Source organism: Nematolebias whitei, chromosome 4 (assembly GCF_014905685.2).
Source record: "Nematolebias whitei isolate Nwh7 chromosome 4, NemWhi1, whole genome shotgun sequence".
Taxonomy (NCBI): domain Eukaryota; kingdom Metazoa; phylum Chordata; class Actinopteri; order Cyprinodontiformes; family Rivulidae; genus Nematolebias; species Nematolebias whitei.
This window is the reverse complement of record NC_056501.1, coordinates 52,207,189-52,224,507: the sequence shown is the minus strand read 5'-3', so window position 1 is coordinate 52,224,507 and position 17,319 is coordinate 52,207,189. Positions and strand designations below refer to the sequence as shown.

Genomic DNA, 17,319 nt, shown 5'->3' with positions numbered 1-17,319 from the left:
AAGACAAAACCCTGAGACCCTGTATTGACTATCGTGGTTTAAATAACCCCCTCCCTGGGCTGCCACCTTACCGTGGTGGAGGGGTTTGAGTGTCCCAATGATCCTAGGAGCTATGCTGTCAGGGGCTTTATGCCCCTAGTAGGGTCACACAGGTCCTAGGTGAGGGACCAGACAAAGTGCAGCCCAAATACCCCAATGACGACACAGAAAAATGGACCTAGTGTTCCCTTGCCCGGACGTGGGTCACCAACACTGTTTATAGTATGGGTGGTGTGCTGTTGACCTCAACTCGGGACGTCGTGGGTCGGTGGGCGGAATACTTTGAAGACCTCCTCAATCCCACCAGCACGTCTTTCACTAAGGAAGCAGAGCCTGGGGAGTCTGGGTCGGGCCCTCCAATCGCTGGTGCTGAGGTCACCGAGGTGGTTAAAAAGCTCCTTGGTGGCAGGGCCCCAGGGGTGGATGAGATTCGCCCAGAGTTCCTTAAGGCTCTGGATGTTGTAGGGTTGTGTTGGCTTACGCGACTCTGCAATATTGCGTGGACATCGGGGGAAGTTCCCCTGGATTGGCAGACCGCGGTGGTGGTCCCCCATTCAAAAAGGGGGACCGTAGAATGTGTTCCAATTACAGGGGGATCACACTCTTAAGCCTCCCTGGTAAGGTCTATTTGGGGTTCTGGAGAGGAGGGTCCATCGGATAGTCGAACCTCAGTTTGAGGAGGAGCAGTGCGGTTTTCGTTCTGGTCGTGGAACACTGGACCAGCTCTACATTCTCAGCAGGGTCCTGGATGGTACGTGGGAGTTTGCCCAACCGGTCTACATGTGCTTTGTGGAGTTGGAGAAGGCGTTCGACCGAGTCCCTCGGAGAACACTGTGGGGAGTACTCTGGGAATATGGGGTACCAGGCCCTTTGATACGGGCTGTTAGGTCCCTGTATGACCGGTGTCAGAGCCTGGTCCGCATTGCCGGCAGTAAGTTGGGCTCGTTCCCGGTGAGAGTTGGGCTCAGTCAAGGTTGAACTTTGTCACCGATTCTGTTCATAACTTTTATGGACAGAATTTCTAGGTGCAGCCAAGGTGATGAGGGGATCCGTTTTGGTGGCCTTAGGATTGCGTCTCTGCTTTTTGCAGATGATGTAGCCCTGTTGGCTTCATCAGATCGTGATCTACAGCTTTCGCTGGAGCGGTTCGCAGCCAAGTGTGACACAGCCGGGATGAGGATCATTTCCTCCAAATCCGAGGCCATGGTCTTGAGCCGGAAAAGGGTAGAGTGCCCTCTCCGGGTCAGGGAGGAGGTCCTGCCGAAAGTGGAGGAGTTCAAGTATCTCAGGGTCTTGTTCACGAATGAGGGAAAAATGGAACGTGAGATCGATAGGCGGATAGGTGCAGCGTCTGCAGTGAAGCAGGTGCTGTACAGGTCTGTTGTGGTGAAGAGAGAGCTGAGTCAAAAGGTGAAGCTCTCAATTTACCGATCGCTCTACATTCCTACCCTCATCTATGGTCACGAGCTTTGGGTTGTGACCAAAAGAACGAGATCTTGGATACAATCGGCCAAACTGAGTTTTCTCTGCAGGGTATCTGGGCTCTCCCTTAGAGATAGGGTGAGAAGCTCGATCATCCGGGAGGGACTCAGAGTAGAGCCGCTGCTTCTCCACGTCGAGAGGAGCCAGTTGAGGTGGCTCGGGCATCTGGTTAGGATGCCTCCTGGACGCCTTCCTGGTGAGGAGTTCCGGACACGTCCCACCGGGAGGAGGCCCAGAGGAAGACCCAGGACACAGCTGGCCCAAGTGGCTGGGGAGAGGGAAGTCTGGGTGTCCCTACTTAAGCTGCTACCCCCCGCGACCCGACCCCGGATAAGCGGAAGAAAATGGAAGGATGAAGTAAAAAAAAAAAAAAAAAACAGTTGAATAAATACTGAATGGTGTGTGAGTGAGAGAGTGAATGATTGTTGGTCTCGTTTGTCTCTATTATCTAGGAAGTAAGATGGTTGGGCTTTGAAGAAAATAGGTTGGGAACCACTGATCTACTCAATGGTGAGTTGCCTTTTGTTTTAAAATACTGTTGGGTGTGTTAGCAGCTGCTTTAACGCCACAGCAAAAATCACAGCACTTACAATGCAAGACTCCAAATAGTTCAAAAACATTCAAAACAAAAGAAAAAAAAAAGACTCCAAAGAGCTAACAACTTATTTGGCTAGCGTTTTACCCTGGTCAGGATGATCTTCCCAATCATGTATTTATTTAATACGCTAATAAAGTTACTCAATAACTAAGCTGAATAAAAGGCCATACCTTTAGTAATTAAAGGATATCTTTGGTTGAATTTATTTGAACTAGTTTAAGTTTTGGTTTTTTTTTACTTTTTGACAAACCACTCCAGCGGCAGTGGTGGTTTTACTGTTTAGTACTGGCTCAGTTTAATTAAATTATACTGGTAGCTACATATTTTTTAACCTGTTGCACAACTGTTATTTCAAATGAATGTTTGATTCCTTTGTTAGCCTTAAAGCTAACTGATTTTGAGTAAACATTTTGAAAATGTGCCTTAATTGAATTATGAAGTCAAATGTTTATGAAATATAGCATTTATAGAATACATGTTTGTTTTTTATAATGGTTACAAACCATTTAAGCTAAAGCTAATTAAATTTATTTGACTATGTACTTAATTTATGTTTTTGACCTTTTAGGTCAGGTTTTATTGTCACCCCCATTAACAACATTCTACTATTGATGGCGAGCTACCACCTGACCACATTATGGTATGAAATAGACCTCTTTGTTGACTGTTTTTAGTCTTTATGTGTGTACAAATGTGTGTGTATATGTGTGTGTATATATGTGTGTGTATATGTGTGTGTACATATGTGTGTGTATATGTGTGTGTGTATATATGTGTGTGTGTGTGTGTGTGCGTGTGTGTGTGTGTGTGTGTGTGTGTGTGTATATGTGTGTGTATATCCGCGTCAGAGAGAGTCAGTTTCTTTATTTGTCATACACACCACATGTGGTACATGGGGTGGAATGAAATTGTGTACACAGGGTCCCAGTTATATCCAACAAAAGTATTAAATGTAAAAGAAAACAGTAATAAGATCTAAGATATGAACTAAGAATAACAATAACGAAAAATATGCTAAGCGCTATTAGTACAAATACAATATGCCAAAAAGCAGCACAACCATGAGTCTGTGTGAGCAGATGAGTACAGATGAACACAGCAGCATGAAATAAATCAGCAGCATGAAATAAATCAGCAGCATGACGTGAGTTTTAGGTGTGTTTGTTCCAGCTGAAGTCCACGACCATCTCCTTCATCTTCTTCACATTGATGTGAAGGTTGTTCTTCCTGTATCAGCTCTCCAGGTGTTCCACCTCTTGCCTGTAGCTGGACTCATCATTGTTTGTGATGCATCCCACCACCGCTGTATCATCTGCAAACTTTACAATATGGCAGCCTGGATGGGTAGCTGCACAGTCATACGTGAGCAGAGTGAAAAGGAGTGGGCTCAGCACACAGCCCTGAGGGGAGCCAGTGCTGAGGGTTATTTTTTTTTTTTTCCAACTCAATTCAACCTTTATTTCAAACGATAAATCATATTGAGCCTTGAAGACTCATTTACAAGTGAGACCTGTTTGGACAGACAATAAAAAGTGGTGAAAATGACACATAAGGTTTGGAGACAAAAAAAATCCTAACACGCTCTTAATCTTTGACTGAAGGTCAACAGCGTGATAATGAAAAAAACTCACACACTAGCACATAATGATGCTGACATTACGCGGGGGAGGGATGCAAGGATGGTGAGCACCCAGTGACAACACACACAGAGGCACTGCAGAGTTCAGATAAAATCACTCAGTTCAAATAGTTCCCTCTGGAGAGATTCGTACACACTCAGGGGGTGACGAGGACAGCCAAGGATGAATCCAGAGAGTCTTGAAGATGACAGAATGTTTATTCAGCTGGGCCCCTCTGAAAAGTCCATGGAAATTCCTTGGTAGGCAGGTAGGGAGGGGCAGAGCTTCAGTTTTACAAAACTTGCAGGCAGGTTGAGATAAGATGGCCTGTCAAGGCCAGTCAGGAGCCAAATTCAGATAAACACAATTGTTTTGGAGACAGGCAGAACTTTAATGACATATACCTTGAGTCTGTGTTGGTCCACTTGGTTCTGAAATGTCCAAATTAAATGACCACATCAATAGACCGTGCCTAAGAATAATCCCCAAGATATGATCCATTCTGCCAAAAGCATTTGAGTTTGGGTGCTCGAGGCACGAACCAAACCATCATAAGGCAGGCAGCATGATCGGGTCCAGATGTGCTGCCAATGACTTCCTTGATTTTAGATCAACCAGCAACCAGCCGAATCCAAAAAGCAGGAACCACTTATCATGAATCCAATTATAAATGTGTCCTTAAAATCCACAGAGGACAGCAGAGATAGACATGTCATCAAGTCTTCCAAGTCAATGAGATATCCAGCTGCGTGCGTGCCAACAGGGCAAATCGGCTCGCCTAAAGCCTGTCTTCTCTTCAAGGAAATGATGTCAATTGTGTTGAAGGACCAATTGATCAAATCAAGTCCATAATTATGGTTCGGAAGATTTGTAGAAAGAGGCTCTAAAGCAGTTTCACAGACAGGACAGAGCAAAAGCAAAGTGGAGAGGGAGAGGAGGAGACGTCCGCCCTTGAGAAGAGCAAGTGTTGAAGTGATGGTGGAGGAGGAGAAGATGTGGATCCTCACAGACTGTGGTCTATTTGTTAAGAAGTCTAGGGCCCATGTATATATACTATGTGTGTGTGTGTACGCTTGTCTGTTTTGGAGTTATAACCCCCCCTGAACAAAAATCCACCAGTCGCCACTGGATACAAGAGGACAACTTGCAGCAATAGCTCACTTTTGAAGCTACTTTCAGATCTGTCCAGCTTATGAAAAGTGGAACACAAAACCCATAAGAGGTAAAGAAATAATTGTGAAAAAATTCCAAATTAACAAGAATTCATTGAATTTATGTAATACAAAGAAAATATTTCTCAGCATTTTTCAAGCCAAATAATGTTGAGCGTGAAAAAAGAGAAAATTCCAAGAACGTTTCACTGCTGCTTTCTCCAACATGTAGGAGGAAGACGAGCTCAGCATCCACCCAAACAAGCACAAACAGTTTGATTTTCACACTGCAACAGAACCGAGACAAACATTCAAGCTGCTGTCTCCAAAAACAATAAACCCGGGGGTAGAAATGGGCGTCATTACAACTTTTGAATCAGTGTTTTGTTGCAACAGGACATGCCAGAAACAAGGACATCCAACCACCTGTAAAACCTGATCAATACAGTGATTTGCCTTTAGGGTTTAAAAATACACACCCATTGTCATTTCTCAGTGACGTATTCCGAAGTCGAGGACGAAGAGAATGGAGGTCAGTAGGAGATGGAGGAGCATCTGTGTGAGTATGATGTCTTAAAGCCAGTGTGCCATCCTGCTACACCTGTTGGGGCCTAGTTGATCTTTCAAAATTTCAAGAAAATAGTCAAATATTTAGTTGTTATTAAACTTCATTCTGAGTGTTTACAACCAAGTATCCAGTGCACCATGTGGCCTTGTTTTACATGGCAATTTTTTATAATCATGCCTATTTTTGTGTGCACGGCTTGCAAAACTGTATTCTAGATTGTGCACATTATTTTATTTCTCACCTCCTCACATATTGTACTTGCCTCTGCCTGAGCCTCAGCAGCTGGAAAATGACATGTTTGGGAAAGTTTTTAATTAATCATTTATTACTGGAATGACTTGGACCTCTTAGACATTCAGGGCTGTGGCCTTGAAAGCTTTCATTCACAAGGAGAGCTCCCATGCAAGTATCATTACTGCAACTAAACTGAGAAGGGTTCGAGATGCAAATCTCGACAAATCTCCAACTATAGGAAATTTGTTGCAGCAATTTTTGGAACAAGTTCAAAATTTAGGTGACACATCTGTGCGTGGCGCAGCTGTGGCTGAGTTGTTAGAGCAGTCGTCCTCCAATGCAAGAGTTGGGGGTTCAAATCCACCAGCAGTCATATGCTGAAGTGTCCCTGGGCAAGACACTGAACCCCTCACTGCCTCTGATGTGTGTCCCATCAGTGCATGAATGTGATAAAGCTCTGATTAGTCTCTTTAGAAGGATTTGTTCAATTATCTTTGTAGAGATCTAGTATAGAGCTGTATGAATGGGTCAATGAGGCACAGATTGTAAAGAGCTTTGAGTGTCTTGATAAGATGTAAAGGAGCTGTATAGGTACAGTCCATTTACTATTTTACATCTGCATGCCTGTGCGAGTCAAGTAAGAAAGCTGAGAATCTCCACAGTTTCAGTTAACAAGACAAAACCATTTCCAACTAGCCTCCAACAGCTGCAGCCGAGTAAGTTGGCTTAGTTGGACTTCACATGACTGAACTGAGATTTGATATCTTTAACAGCTTTTATATCATTGTTATTTAGGGTTTATGATTTTTGACCCATTTACCAGTGAATGTCTAAACTAGAGTGTGATGGTGTTCTGCAATTTAATTTTTGAGTTCTGTAATGCTACAAAATATTTGCAGATGCACTCTTTGCATTCCTACAGTTTTTTTATTTACTTCTCATCCAGTTTATGCCCACGGTGTTTCTCACTGCTGTAGGACTTGTTTTTTGTTTTCTCCAAAGTGTACACATCCAAACGCTCTTTGACTTCCATTGTATCTGAGCTCTGAATGGTTTCTTTAAAATTAGACATAAACAGTCTTAAACTTGCCACATTTCTACTCTGTGTTTCTGTCTGCCTGTGTTAAGTGTGCTGCAGGAGTGTGAGAGCCACGAGTGTGCTGTTGTACTGAGCCACTGGCATGGATTTTAATATTTCTTTTCATCTTGGTTCTCTTTACACTTCTTACAGTTTAGACATGGAAATGTTGACATCTCTTAAATGCAAAGTCTCAAATTAGAGTTGGGCTTTGGAGAAGAGAGTTGATGGATAACTTTTGGGCAGTAGCTGCAATGACTCCCCTAAAAGTTTGTTCAGAACTTTTGAGGTTCTCTATTTGATTCGACCAAACTCCCTCAAGAGCTTACCTGTACTGGATTTAATGGTTTCCTGTCCAACAGATTGACCAAGCAGATCATACTGGTTCAGACGAGAGCTCTCCTTTTCCACGACCACAGAGTCCGAGGCATTTAGAGTCCAATCATAAGTCACTTCAGAGATGGTGTAGGCGTCTAAAAATAAGAATAAAGAGAAGCCCATAAGGGGATAAATCTGGGACAGCTATCAATTTTGTTTCAATGACCCAAATTAAATATCTCCAACACATCATGTTTGATACATATTGGGTTTTTAGAAGAAAAAAATTCTGCACAGAGTAAAAAATAAAAACAAGCAGTACATAGTCTCTGTACTTCTCAATAACTTACAGAAGTTGGGATGTAAAAATGAAGTCTATGTAGTTGAACAAAAACTCCTTAGATTTTTTTCGAGTTCATTAAATATATTGACATCTTGTGTTTATGTTGTGCAATAGGCTTCCTGTTACAAAAGGGCAATAAATAAGCAGAAATAAATGGGACAAACTCTAGGACACCACAGGAACGCACTGAAAGCTTATTGAGCATTTAGTTTATTTTAGAGGTCAAGCCGTTTTAGACGTGACCGACAACTTTTTAATGCTCTGCGCAAAACTAACTAACTAACCCTTGGTTTTTAAATCAGGTGTTTGTCTTGGAAAAAAAACCCGTATAGCATAAATAAAGAAATAAAGAAAGAAAATTTATCAAACTGTAAAAAAGCCATAGAAATAAAATCTGATAAAAGAGTTCAAGTTCCCAAACAAAAAGTCACAGTTAACCAGTCTGAAGAAATTCCAAGTTCAAACATAGATGCACAATTTTACTCACTGACAATAAAAGTTAATTACTCAGAAAGAGTTGTGGAAATAAAATGAAACTACATATAATAAAAGGTCACGTGACTGTAATAATTCCAGTATCAGATCACATAAATAAACAGGTGGCAGTACAGACACACTGCTGATCCCAGGTCAGGTAGGGGTGGCACCCCTTAAGGCCTGGATACTGGAGGTGATTTAGTTTAGAACAAAATCATACAGCTGTTGTATCCCTTCTTACTATAAGTCAGCCCACAGCTGTTTTACCTGGCCCTCAAGATCAAGAGGACCATGGGGGAGTGGGCGTTGATGTCCAGGCTGATATAACATCTTTATTTGGGACAGATCAGGGGTACTGGGGTAAGATGTATAGACACAAGGTCTGAGTGATGCAGCATTGTCTGGCCAGGTGCACAGATCACTACCAGAGATGACCTGAAGTCACAACCTGTGATGCACCACACCATGAAACCAGGAGTGACACAAGTGTCGCTCAACATTGGTAGGATTGGTCCTCTTCTTTGTGCACCACCATAACTTAACATAAGGCTCAGTTGTGGTGATTGAGAACCAGGATCCACAGCTGAACACAACACCCAGCCCCTGCTTCCAGGTACAACCCACAATGTGGCCACTGTTAAACTCAGTCTTGTACTAGTAATGCTGTAATAAGGTATTCTCTATGTCTGCTGATCTTCACTCATTCCTTTGACCAACTGTCAGAGCCTCTGGCAACTACCTGATAACACTATCACTTTACTAGTGAAACTGCTACTTGTGCACTCTTTGCACCTTCTAGAATGAGCCAGCGTAATGCAAATCAAAGATGTTACATACCAATCAGTGGTCTACATGTGGACCAAATGTTGTCCACCTCAGACCACTCCCTCTGGGCGCTTAACATTTGTTTGTCAGTGAGAGAAATTGTAGGGGCACTGCCATCAAACTAAGCCATGCAGTGGAGCTTCACTCAGTCCTTAGGCTGCCCTCTTGCCAAAGAACTAGTGAGGAGAAGAAGAAAAGAAAAAATGCATTTTACTTTAAGTTCCCTCAGGCACTAACGTCATCAGAGTTACTCACAGCTGCCAAATTTTAGTGGACAGGAATGAAAGTCCATGGGGAAATCCTCCAGATGCATTGGGCACTCTGCATGCACTGTTAACCTGCATCCAATTCACAGAACAGTATCCAAAATTTGCAAATGCACAAAGAGTAAAAAGCAGACATTAAAAACAAACAAAAAAGTCTAAAAGCCTCATGCATCATTCAAGACGCTCAACTTCTATAATGCCTTGAAATGGGAATATTCTTTGTAACTAGTAAAGCAAAAAAAGGATGCTGTAGAAACTAAAAAATAAATAAATAATTCCGTCTTTATGTTAATTAAAACATTAAAAAGCCTACTCAGTATATGTACAAAATGTACATATATACACCATTAAGGAATCATGATCTACACTATTAAGGGAATTAAATTGGTTTTTGTCAAATTATTTGTAAAAGAAGTTGCATAAAACAGGTTGCAAGAAAAATATAAAGGAATTGCTTGGCACATTTCAAGAGTACTCAAAAGTCTAAATTTCAAAAATGAATCGGAAAACAACAAAAAAATTGACCTATATTTTGGTTTATATTTTATCTGAAGATTTTCAGCTTTAAATAAAGGTCCATTTGTTTTGTTTTATAAGTTTTTTCTTGTCTTGACTTAAAAAAAATGCCCTGTCCTGGATGACTGAGGATCTGTGCCTTCAAAACTTAAAGCCAGAAAAATACTGGAACGCCCTCTGAAAGCACGACTTTGACTTGAAATGATGGAGATTCCCTCCAACCACAACCTTCAAATCCAGCATGGCTGCCTCACACATAAAAAGCTGCCTTGATGAACTTTTTTCACGTTTGTCACTTCATTAGTCATTAAATGAATTGCAAACATGGTGGTGTACAACATCCATTTAGAAATATGTTGCTACATTGTTTGGATTAATAGCATAATTAGCTAATCCTACTGATATATGTTATGTTTATTTGTCATATGCAGGTCAACAACAGGTCAACAATGCAATGAAATGTTCAGGATAAGAACCATTTCATATATAACTGCAACTTGGGAAAATGTCTATTCCAAATTCAAGTTCTGACTTGTCTTGTTAACTTTAGCCTAATAAATGCTCTGTCTGAGTTGTCACCCTTCATTTCTTTTTATTTTACTGGTAACGGTTGACATGCCTCCTGACATTTAGCTAATAAGATGTAAGGTGCTCCTGTCGGCCCAGTCTGCAATAGGTAAACAGTGGGACTAACTCTTTAGCTTAGCACAACCAAAACAGCTCATCGTGCTCTCGTCAAACAGGTGCACAACAACAACACTTGTAACAATTATTAAATGCTCTGAAATTTGCTTAAGAATATCTACACCTTCAATTGTTCAATGGATTCAGGTTTGTTCAATTTATGCAAAAGACCAAAACAGAAATACCATTTTCTCTGTAATTGTAAACAAAGTTTAAATATGCTAGGTGATTAGGTTAACAGGCTCGTGCATGTTGCTCAGTTTGGCTTGTATGTTAACAAATTGTACAAAGTATTACTTTGCTCTATTTATCTTGAACGTCAGAAACAGGATCTAAGAATGACATGACAACATTTAAAAATGTTCTATGGCTAGTTTAAAAGTTTAAAATAAATAAATAAATATATATATATATTTTTTTTTTTATTTGTGGCCTATTATCAAAGCAGGTCAGAAACTATGTGACAGCAAAAGTACAATAGTTTAGTATGCTTAAATAATGTGATATATGTGGACAGATGTAAACAAAGATAATATGTATATATATTACTGCAGCTTTCCCCAGTTTTCATGGTCTAACCAGCATATTGGGTTTTGAGGTGTGGACTGGTGAGAAATTGACTAAAAGTCAGAAATATAACTTCTGGGGGCATTCCAGTTGATATTTTTTGACCAAAAAAACTGAAACAGTCAACTTCTGAGTACAAACAATGCAAAATATTGATCTACATTTGTCATAAATACAAATATGTCAATTTTTGGGGAAATAAAGATGCTATTTTTATTACCTCATGGTATACAGCAGTGTCCCATCATCTTTGATCCTTAACAGTTTATTGGGCATGGTCATGTTATGAGCCACAGACTTTTTTCCGTTGTGGAAGAAGGTGTCTGGAGTCCAGATTTTACTCGCCATGAGGTTGTTCAAGGGCAAAATGTTCATTGGACCATGAAATATCAATCTCTCGTCTTTCCAGCTTTGCCGGAAGAAAACATCAATGGTGTACTCCTGAAGACAGAGGAGACACATCTGTCAAGTTGTGTTCATGAGCTCTTCTTGTTGTTATTGCTTTTTTTCTCCATGTATAAAAATAAGTCCCATTTCTGTTTAAAAAAAAAAGAAGAAAAGAAAGTCAGTGCACTTTCCACTCATGTTTTATGAATATCTATAAGCAGCCACATCACAACTGACTTCAGCTGCCGCTTTAAAACCGTTCTCTATTTGACAAAGCTCCATCAAGGTGAAGGCCATGCTCTCCGATTTCCTCCCCGCTTCCTGAGTTGGTTTCTTTTTTTAGCAGGCTGTGGGGCTCCGACAAGCCTTTGGCCTAAAAATCCTTTACTGTCAAAAGAAACACCCGAGAAGATTTCAGGTGGACATCCCTGCACTGTGAAATGAGTGTATGTGTGCGAATGAATGTGTTTGTGTGATTCACGCAAAGCATGTGAGACCGAGAAAGTTGTTTTCTCTCCGTTCTTGCTCTGACATTTACATTTCTGGACAGGTATGGAAACCCAGTCATATCAAACCATAAACTAATTATTTACAACAGATTAGAAAGGACTGGCTATTTTGATTTGTTCTGTAAACTGGGAAGATTAGGACCAAAGAGTTTGACCTTAATCTTACTGTTTATTGTGTTCCATTTTTCATGTAATTCCTGCAATAATTTGTATTTGTAAGTCTAAAAATATTAAGTCTGGTCCTCTGGACATTCAAAAAACAAAACAAAGCAAAACAAAACAAAAAAATGTAGAAATGTTTTGTCTTTTGGATGAAAGACAAAACATTTCTACATTTTTTGTTTTGTTTTTTGAATGTCCAGAGGACCAGACTTAACTTTTTTAGATTTTTCTACCTGGGTTATTGAGCATGCATCAGGATATTGTATTTGTAAGAGTATCACTGATTGTAGCTCCTCGTTCCAAGATGGTCACTAATTGCCACCAGCTGTCGACCATTCCCCTGATTAGGACTTACACTATATACGGCTGCAGTCCAGTGCTACTCTTCGACGGAGCATGAGCCTTCAGTGGTATTTGTGCCTCCGGCCTGTATATTTACTGCTAGTAAATTTACTTATCTGATCTCTCGTCTCTTGTTATCCAGTCTCCTCGATCCTGGTTCGGTCCTGGTTCTCCTCGGTCCTGCCTTGGTCCTTCCTGGACCAGTCCTGGTTCCCCTTGGTCCTGTCTTGGTCCTCGGCCCTGTCCCGGTTCCCCTGGTCCAGTCTTGGTTCTCCTCGTGCTTTGCCTTCCAACAGTTGCCTGTCTTCTCTATCCCACCCGACAACACTGGCTTCTCATCCCTCTCCCCTTGGATCTGGATCCATGCCCTCACACCTCATCCAACCTGTAAGAAAAGACACTCATCAAAATATTATCTCACCCAATCCACTCTATCGAACTCTCCTGATCATCTCCTTCTTCCCCAGGAGCTCCAGAGGATCAACTGTACATTTTCTCACTGTAAATAATGAACACTGTTACCTTTGTATTCACCGAGTCTTGTCTCGTTCCGGATCTTGTACCACTCTCGGTTCCCCGAGAAATAACAGAAATGCTCCAGCCAAATAAGGCCCAGAATGAGGCCACAGCGAGCAAGTTCTCGCTACCTCCCAGGTGGAATGAATCAACAAATCGGAGAAGATGCTGCAGTAGGTTCTGATTCAACAATGAGTCATGCAGTCAAACCTGCAGTAACTCAGAGATATGTTTTTTTCCCGTTAAACAACAGCTCCCACCTCCTTCTCCCACAGCGTCGCCTGCTTCATCAGTCCCCAGTACAACCAATGAACTTCCTGGGTCTGTCACCGCTGCATAACAGTTAATTGTGAAACCCTCCGAGCTCTTCTCTGGTGATCCGGACCAATGTGGAGGTTTTCTCCTTTAATGCAGGCTTGCATTCAAGGGATCTCCTTCTCTCTATGCCTCAGATTCAGCTAAAATCACTTACTTCACCAATCAGCTAAAAAGAAATGCACTCCGCTGGGCCAATTCCTTTTAATAGTTCCATGACTTGTCCTCTGTCTCTTACAAACAACTTTTAAAGGCGTTTTGTAGGATTTTTTTGACCACCCTCTACAGGCACCGAATGCTGTAAAATTACTACTTATCCTACGTCAGGGCCAGCGAACAGTCTCAGAGCACACCCTATAGTACTGGATCCTTGCCACCCAGACCGGCTGGAATGAGCTCATACTACAAGGTACCTTCCTAAATTTTTTATCTGACCCCGTCAAAGATCAGATTGCAGCTCGAGACGAACCAGTGAGTTTCGACCAACTGATCGACCTGGCTATCACTATCGACGACCGCTTCCGGGAGCGATGGATAGAATAGGACTACAATTCCCAGAGACCTCCCACTTCCAGATTCGCGACTTTGCCAGGTGAGCCCCATGCATACAAACAGTCTAAAGAGAACTACAAGTCCCAGCCACCACCTGTTTCCGGTTTTGCCACGTCACCATTGGTTCCAATGACATGCTCCCCTGCTTTACCAGAACTTGAACCCATGCAAGTTGGGCATGCATGCTTATCACCCGAGGAAAGACAATTGCGCAGAGACTCTAATGTTTGCATTTATTGTGGTAATCCTGGACATTATCTGCTTCGCTGCCCGTTTCGGGGAGAACGAGAACTTCCGCCAGTGAAAAGGGAGATACTGGTGGGCACCATAGCTCGATCCTCCCCATTCAGACTTTTGTTACCAACCATGATTAGAATAAGTCATAATGACCTGGCTATGTCTGCCCTGGTGGATTCCGGGGCAGAACAAAATTTAATATGCATGAACCTTGTTAAAAAATATTCCCTCCCCACTCATGAGATTTCCCCTGTTTCAATTGCTGGCGTCACTGGAGAAACTCTGGCTCAAGTTAATCTTAAAACAGTTGAGTTACATTTAATGTAATGAGATGAATGACTTCTTTTTTTTCCCCTTGTCCTGTCTGGCATTTTGACACAGAATTATTGTCTGAGTGTCAAAGTGATGCCCAACAGATTTACTTTCACATGCACAGCATCATGGCTGGCCTTAATGCTCCACTTGATATATAAATTAAATTTTATTAGAATATGCTTTGGGTTTGTTCCAGATGTAATGGACACGGGGACAGAAAACAAAGAAGATAACAAAGCAGAAAAGTGAGAGAAGAGTTAAAATGTAAAGAAGGAGATAGGAATAGAGGAGAGAGAGAGGGATAAAGAGAACACAAATCAACATAATTGAAGTCTGCCTCTAGACCTGCGGAAAGAAGAAAAAAAAAAACGACAAAACCGAGAAACCACAACAACAAACAACTTATATAATGATACTCATAACATCATTAGAAAGTATTTTATACAGTACATGGTAATACAATATATATTTGATGGCCACCACAACCCAACTGAGTGTGTATCTGATAAACACCTGAATCTACACGCCTGTGTGAGCATGCTTAACACTATAAGGTTTCTCCATAAAAATGTTCAATAGTGGATGTGGGGACCCATAAACCCATCCCCACAGGACACGAAGGTAACACAGGGAAGACCGTAACCACAGACACACATCGGTCCCCAAGCACAGAACTCCGGGAGTCCCCCAACAGGGACACCCGCACCCCCAGAGAGAGAAGAAAAGGGAAGCCCCGGGCGATCCCTAGCAACCACAATGCAGAAACCCCCAGGAGGCCGTAGCGACGAGTCAACAGGCCCCGTTGGCAACCCGTCCCTCCAGAGTGGATCCGGCCATGGACACCAAGCCCAGAGTCCCGAGGTCATACCTCCCCCCAACAGAAGCCCGACAGAGCCAGGGCACCCAGGCCCCCACAGGCAGCCACCAGGGCGGGCCTGCACACAACCCAGCCCCGGCTGCTGAGAGCCGCCAATGCACCGGCGGCAGGGGCGCCCACCACCGGAGGGGAGCATGACACACCAAATCAGGGGCCAAAACTGATCCAAGAGAGGGGGGCCACCCAAAATCCAACCTGAGACAAACAGACACACAGAGACAGCCCGACAGAGCCTCTGTCAGGCTGTCCATTCGCCCCACCTGCCTAACAGTGACCACAAGCCAGCCCCAGGCCGGGGGCCAGAGCAGCAGGGAGCAGCAGCTGAGGAAGGCCGGCCCAGCGCACCAATGCATCCCTAAAGCCCCACACCACAGGCCCGGAGAAGCCCCGGCATGCCCCCCATCCCCCCCCCCCCCCCCCACACACACACACACACACACACAGCACCCCGCACCGTGAATGTCACATCAGGCCGACCAGCCAGCACCCCGTCGAAGTGAAGCCACGACCCTGACCGCCGCCATGCACTACCAATGACCACACACACACAACCACAGCCAACCTCTCGCCAGAAACCGGCAGCCACCTTAGCCAAAGGGCTGGCCATCGGAACCAGGAACCCTGATCAAAAGATCCAAACAATGTAGAGAGAACCGGAGCACAAGCCCCACCCCAATCGTCCCCAAAGGTCCAATATCCACCCACAGCCCAGACCCCAACCAGGCAACCTACCCCCCCCCCCCCACGCCCCAACCCCAAATGTCAGATGGAGAATGAGGGTTTAAGGAAAACTGGAATACCCAGCTCCTACATTTAATGTAATGAGATGAATGACTTCTTTGTGTTTGAATCACCCATCACACAGCTGATTCTGGGTTACCCTTGGCTTAAGAGCTACAACCCGGACATAAACTGGGAATTCAGGTGAGTAAAAAAGTGGAGCAACAAGTGCCTGAAGGACTGTTTACGCTCCGTGATGTCTTGTTGCCCACAGAATGATCCACCAGAGGAAGAGATTGACGTTTCTTCCATTCCTCCTGCTTACCATGACCTCATGCCGGTGTTAAGTAAGCAAAGAGCCCTATCTCTCCCCTCTCATCGCCCATATGATTGTTCCATTGATTTGCTCCCAGGCGCTCCCTTGCCTTCAAGCCGACTGTACAACCTCTCTGGACCAGAGAGGGAGTCAATGAAGAAGTATATTAATGAATCCCTCAACTCAGGTATCATTCACCCCTCCATCTCTCTTGCTGGGGCAGGTTTTTTTCTTTGTCTCTAAGAAAGATAAGACTCTCCATCCCTGCATAGATTGTAGAGGCCTGAACAACATCACTATCAAAAACAAATATCCACTCCCTTTGATTGACTCCATACATGAACAGCTACAGACTAACACTATTTTTCACCAAGCTCAATTTAAAAAATACCTATCACTTGGTACACATTAAGGAAGGCGACGAGTGGAAAACAGCTGTCAGGACCCCCTCAGCCATTTCAAATACCTAGTGATACCATTTGGATTAACCAACACGCCCACAGTTTTTCAGGCACTAGTCAGTGACATTCTGAGGGACTTCATTGGAGACTTTGTTTTTGTCTACCTTGACGACATCCTCATATACTCTCATGATCAAGTCGAACACACCAAGCAGGTCAGGACTGTTTTGCAAAGACTTCATGAACATCAACTATTTGTCAAGTGTGAAAAATGTGAGTTTAATGTTTCTACCATCTCTTTTTTGGGGTTCATCTTCGAAGGGGGGCATTACAGAACCGACCCCAAGAAGACGAGGGCCGTGGTAGAGTGTGTTGTCCCCGAAACCAGAAAACAACTGCAACGTTTTCTAAGATTCATTAACTTTTATAGACGCTTTGTGAGAGACTACAGCCACATGGCGGCTCCCCTGTCCCAACTCACCTCCACCACCAGAGCTTTCAGCTGGACCCCGGACACCGACGCCGCCTTTAGTAGGTTAAAGAGACTCTTCTCCTCTACACCCATCCCTTGTAACCCTGACACCAAGCGCCAATTTATTCTCAAAGTGGATGTGCCGGACATGGGGGTGGGGGCCGTTCTTTTCCAGATATCTCCCAGCGATAATAAGGTCCACCCCTGAGCTTTTTTCTCCCGACGCCTGTCCCAAGAGGCAAGAAATTACAACGTGGGAAATCATGAACTGCTGGCTGTCAAGCTGGCCCTCGAAGAATGGCGGCACTGGTTGGAAGGCACCGAGACCCCTTTCTTAATCTGGACCGACCATAAAAATCTGACGTACCAAAGAGACGCCAAATGCTTGACTCCCAGGCAGGCATGTTGGTCCCTGTTTTTCAATCGATTTAAT

The 17,319-nt window shown here is 43.3% G+C and overlaps 1 protein-coding gene across 1 annotated transcript in view; it reads right to left on the bottom strand.

Moving 5' to 3' along the window:
* Positions 1 to 17,319, bottom strand: part of LOC119408594 (gamma-aminobutyric acid receptor subunit alpha-2) — a 130,328-nt gene that overhangs the window by 48,300 nt on the left and 64,709 nt on the right. Inside the window, exons 5-7 of the mRNA XM_037675435.1 lie at positions 10,986 to 11,206; positions 8,988 to 9,070; positions 7,099 to 7,242 (exon numbers count right to left, since the gene is read on the bottom strand). Of these exons, the coding sequence (XP_037531363.1) occupies positions 7,099 to 7,242; positions 8,988 to 9,070; positions 10,986 to 11,206 (448 nt within the window). The remainder of the gene's footprint in view (positions 1 to 7,098; positions 7,243 to 8,987; positions 9,071 to 10,985; positions 11,207 to 17,319) is intronic.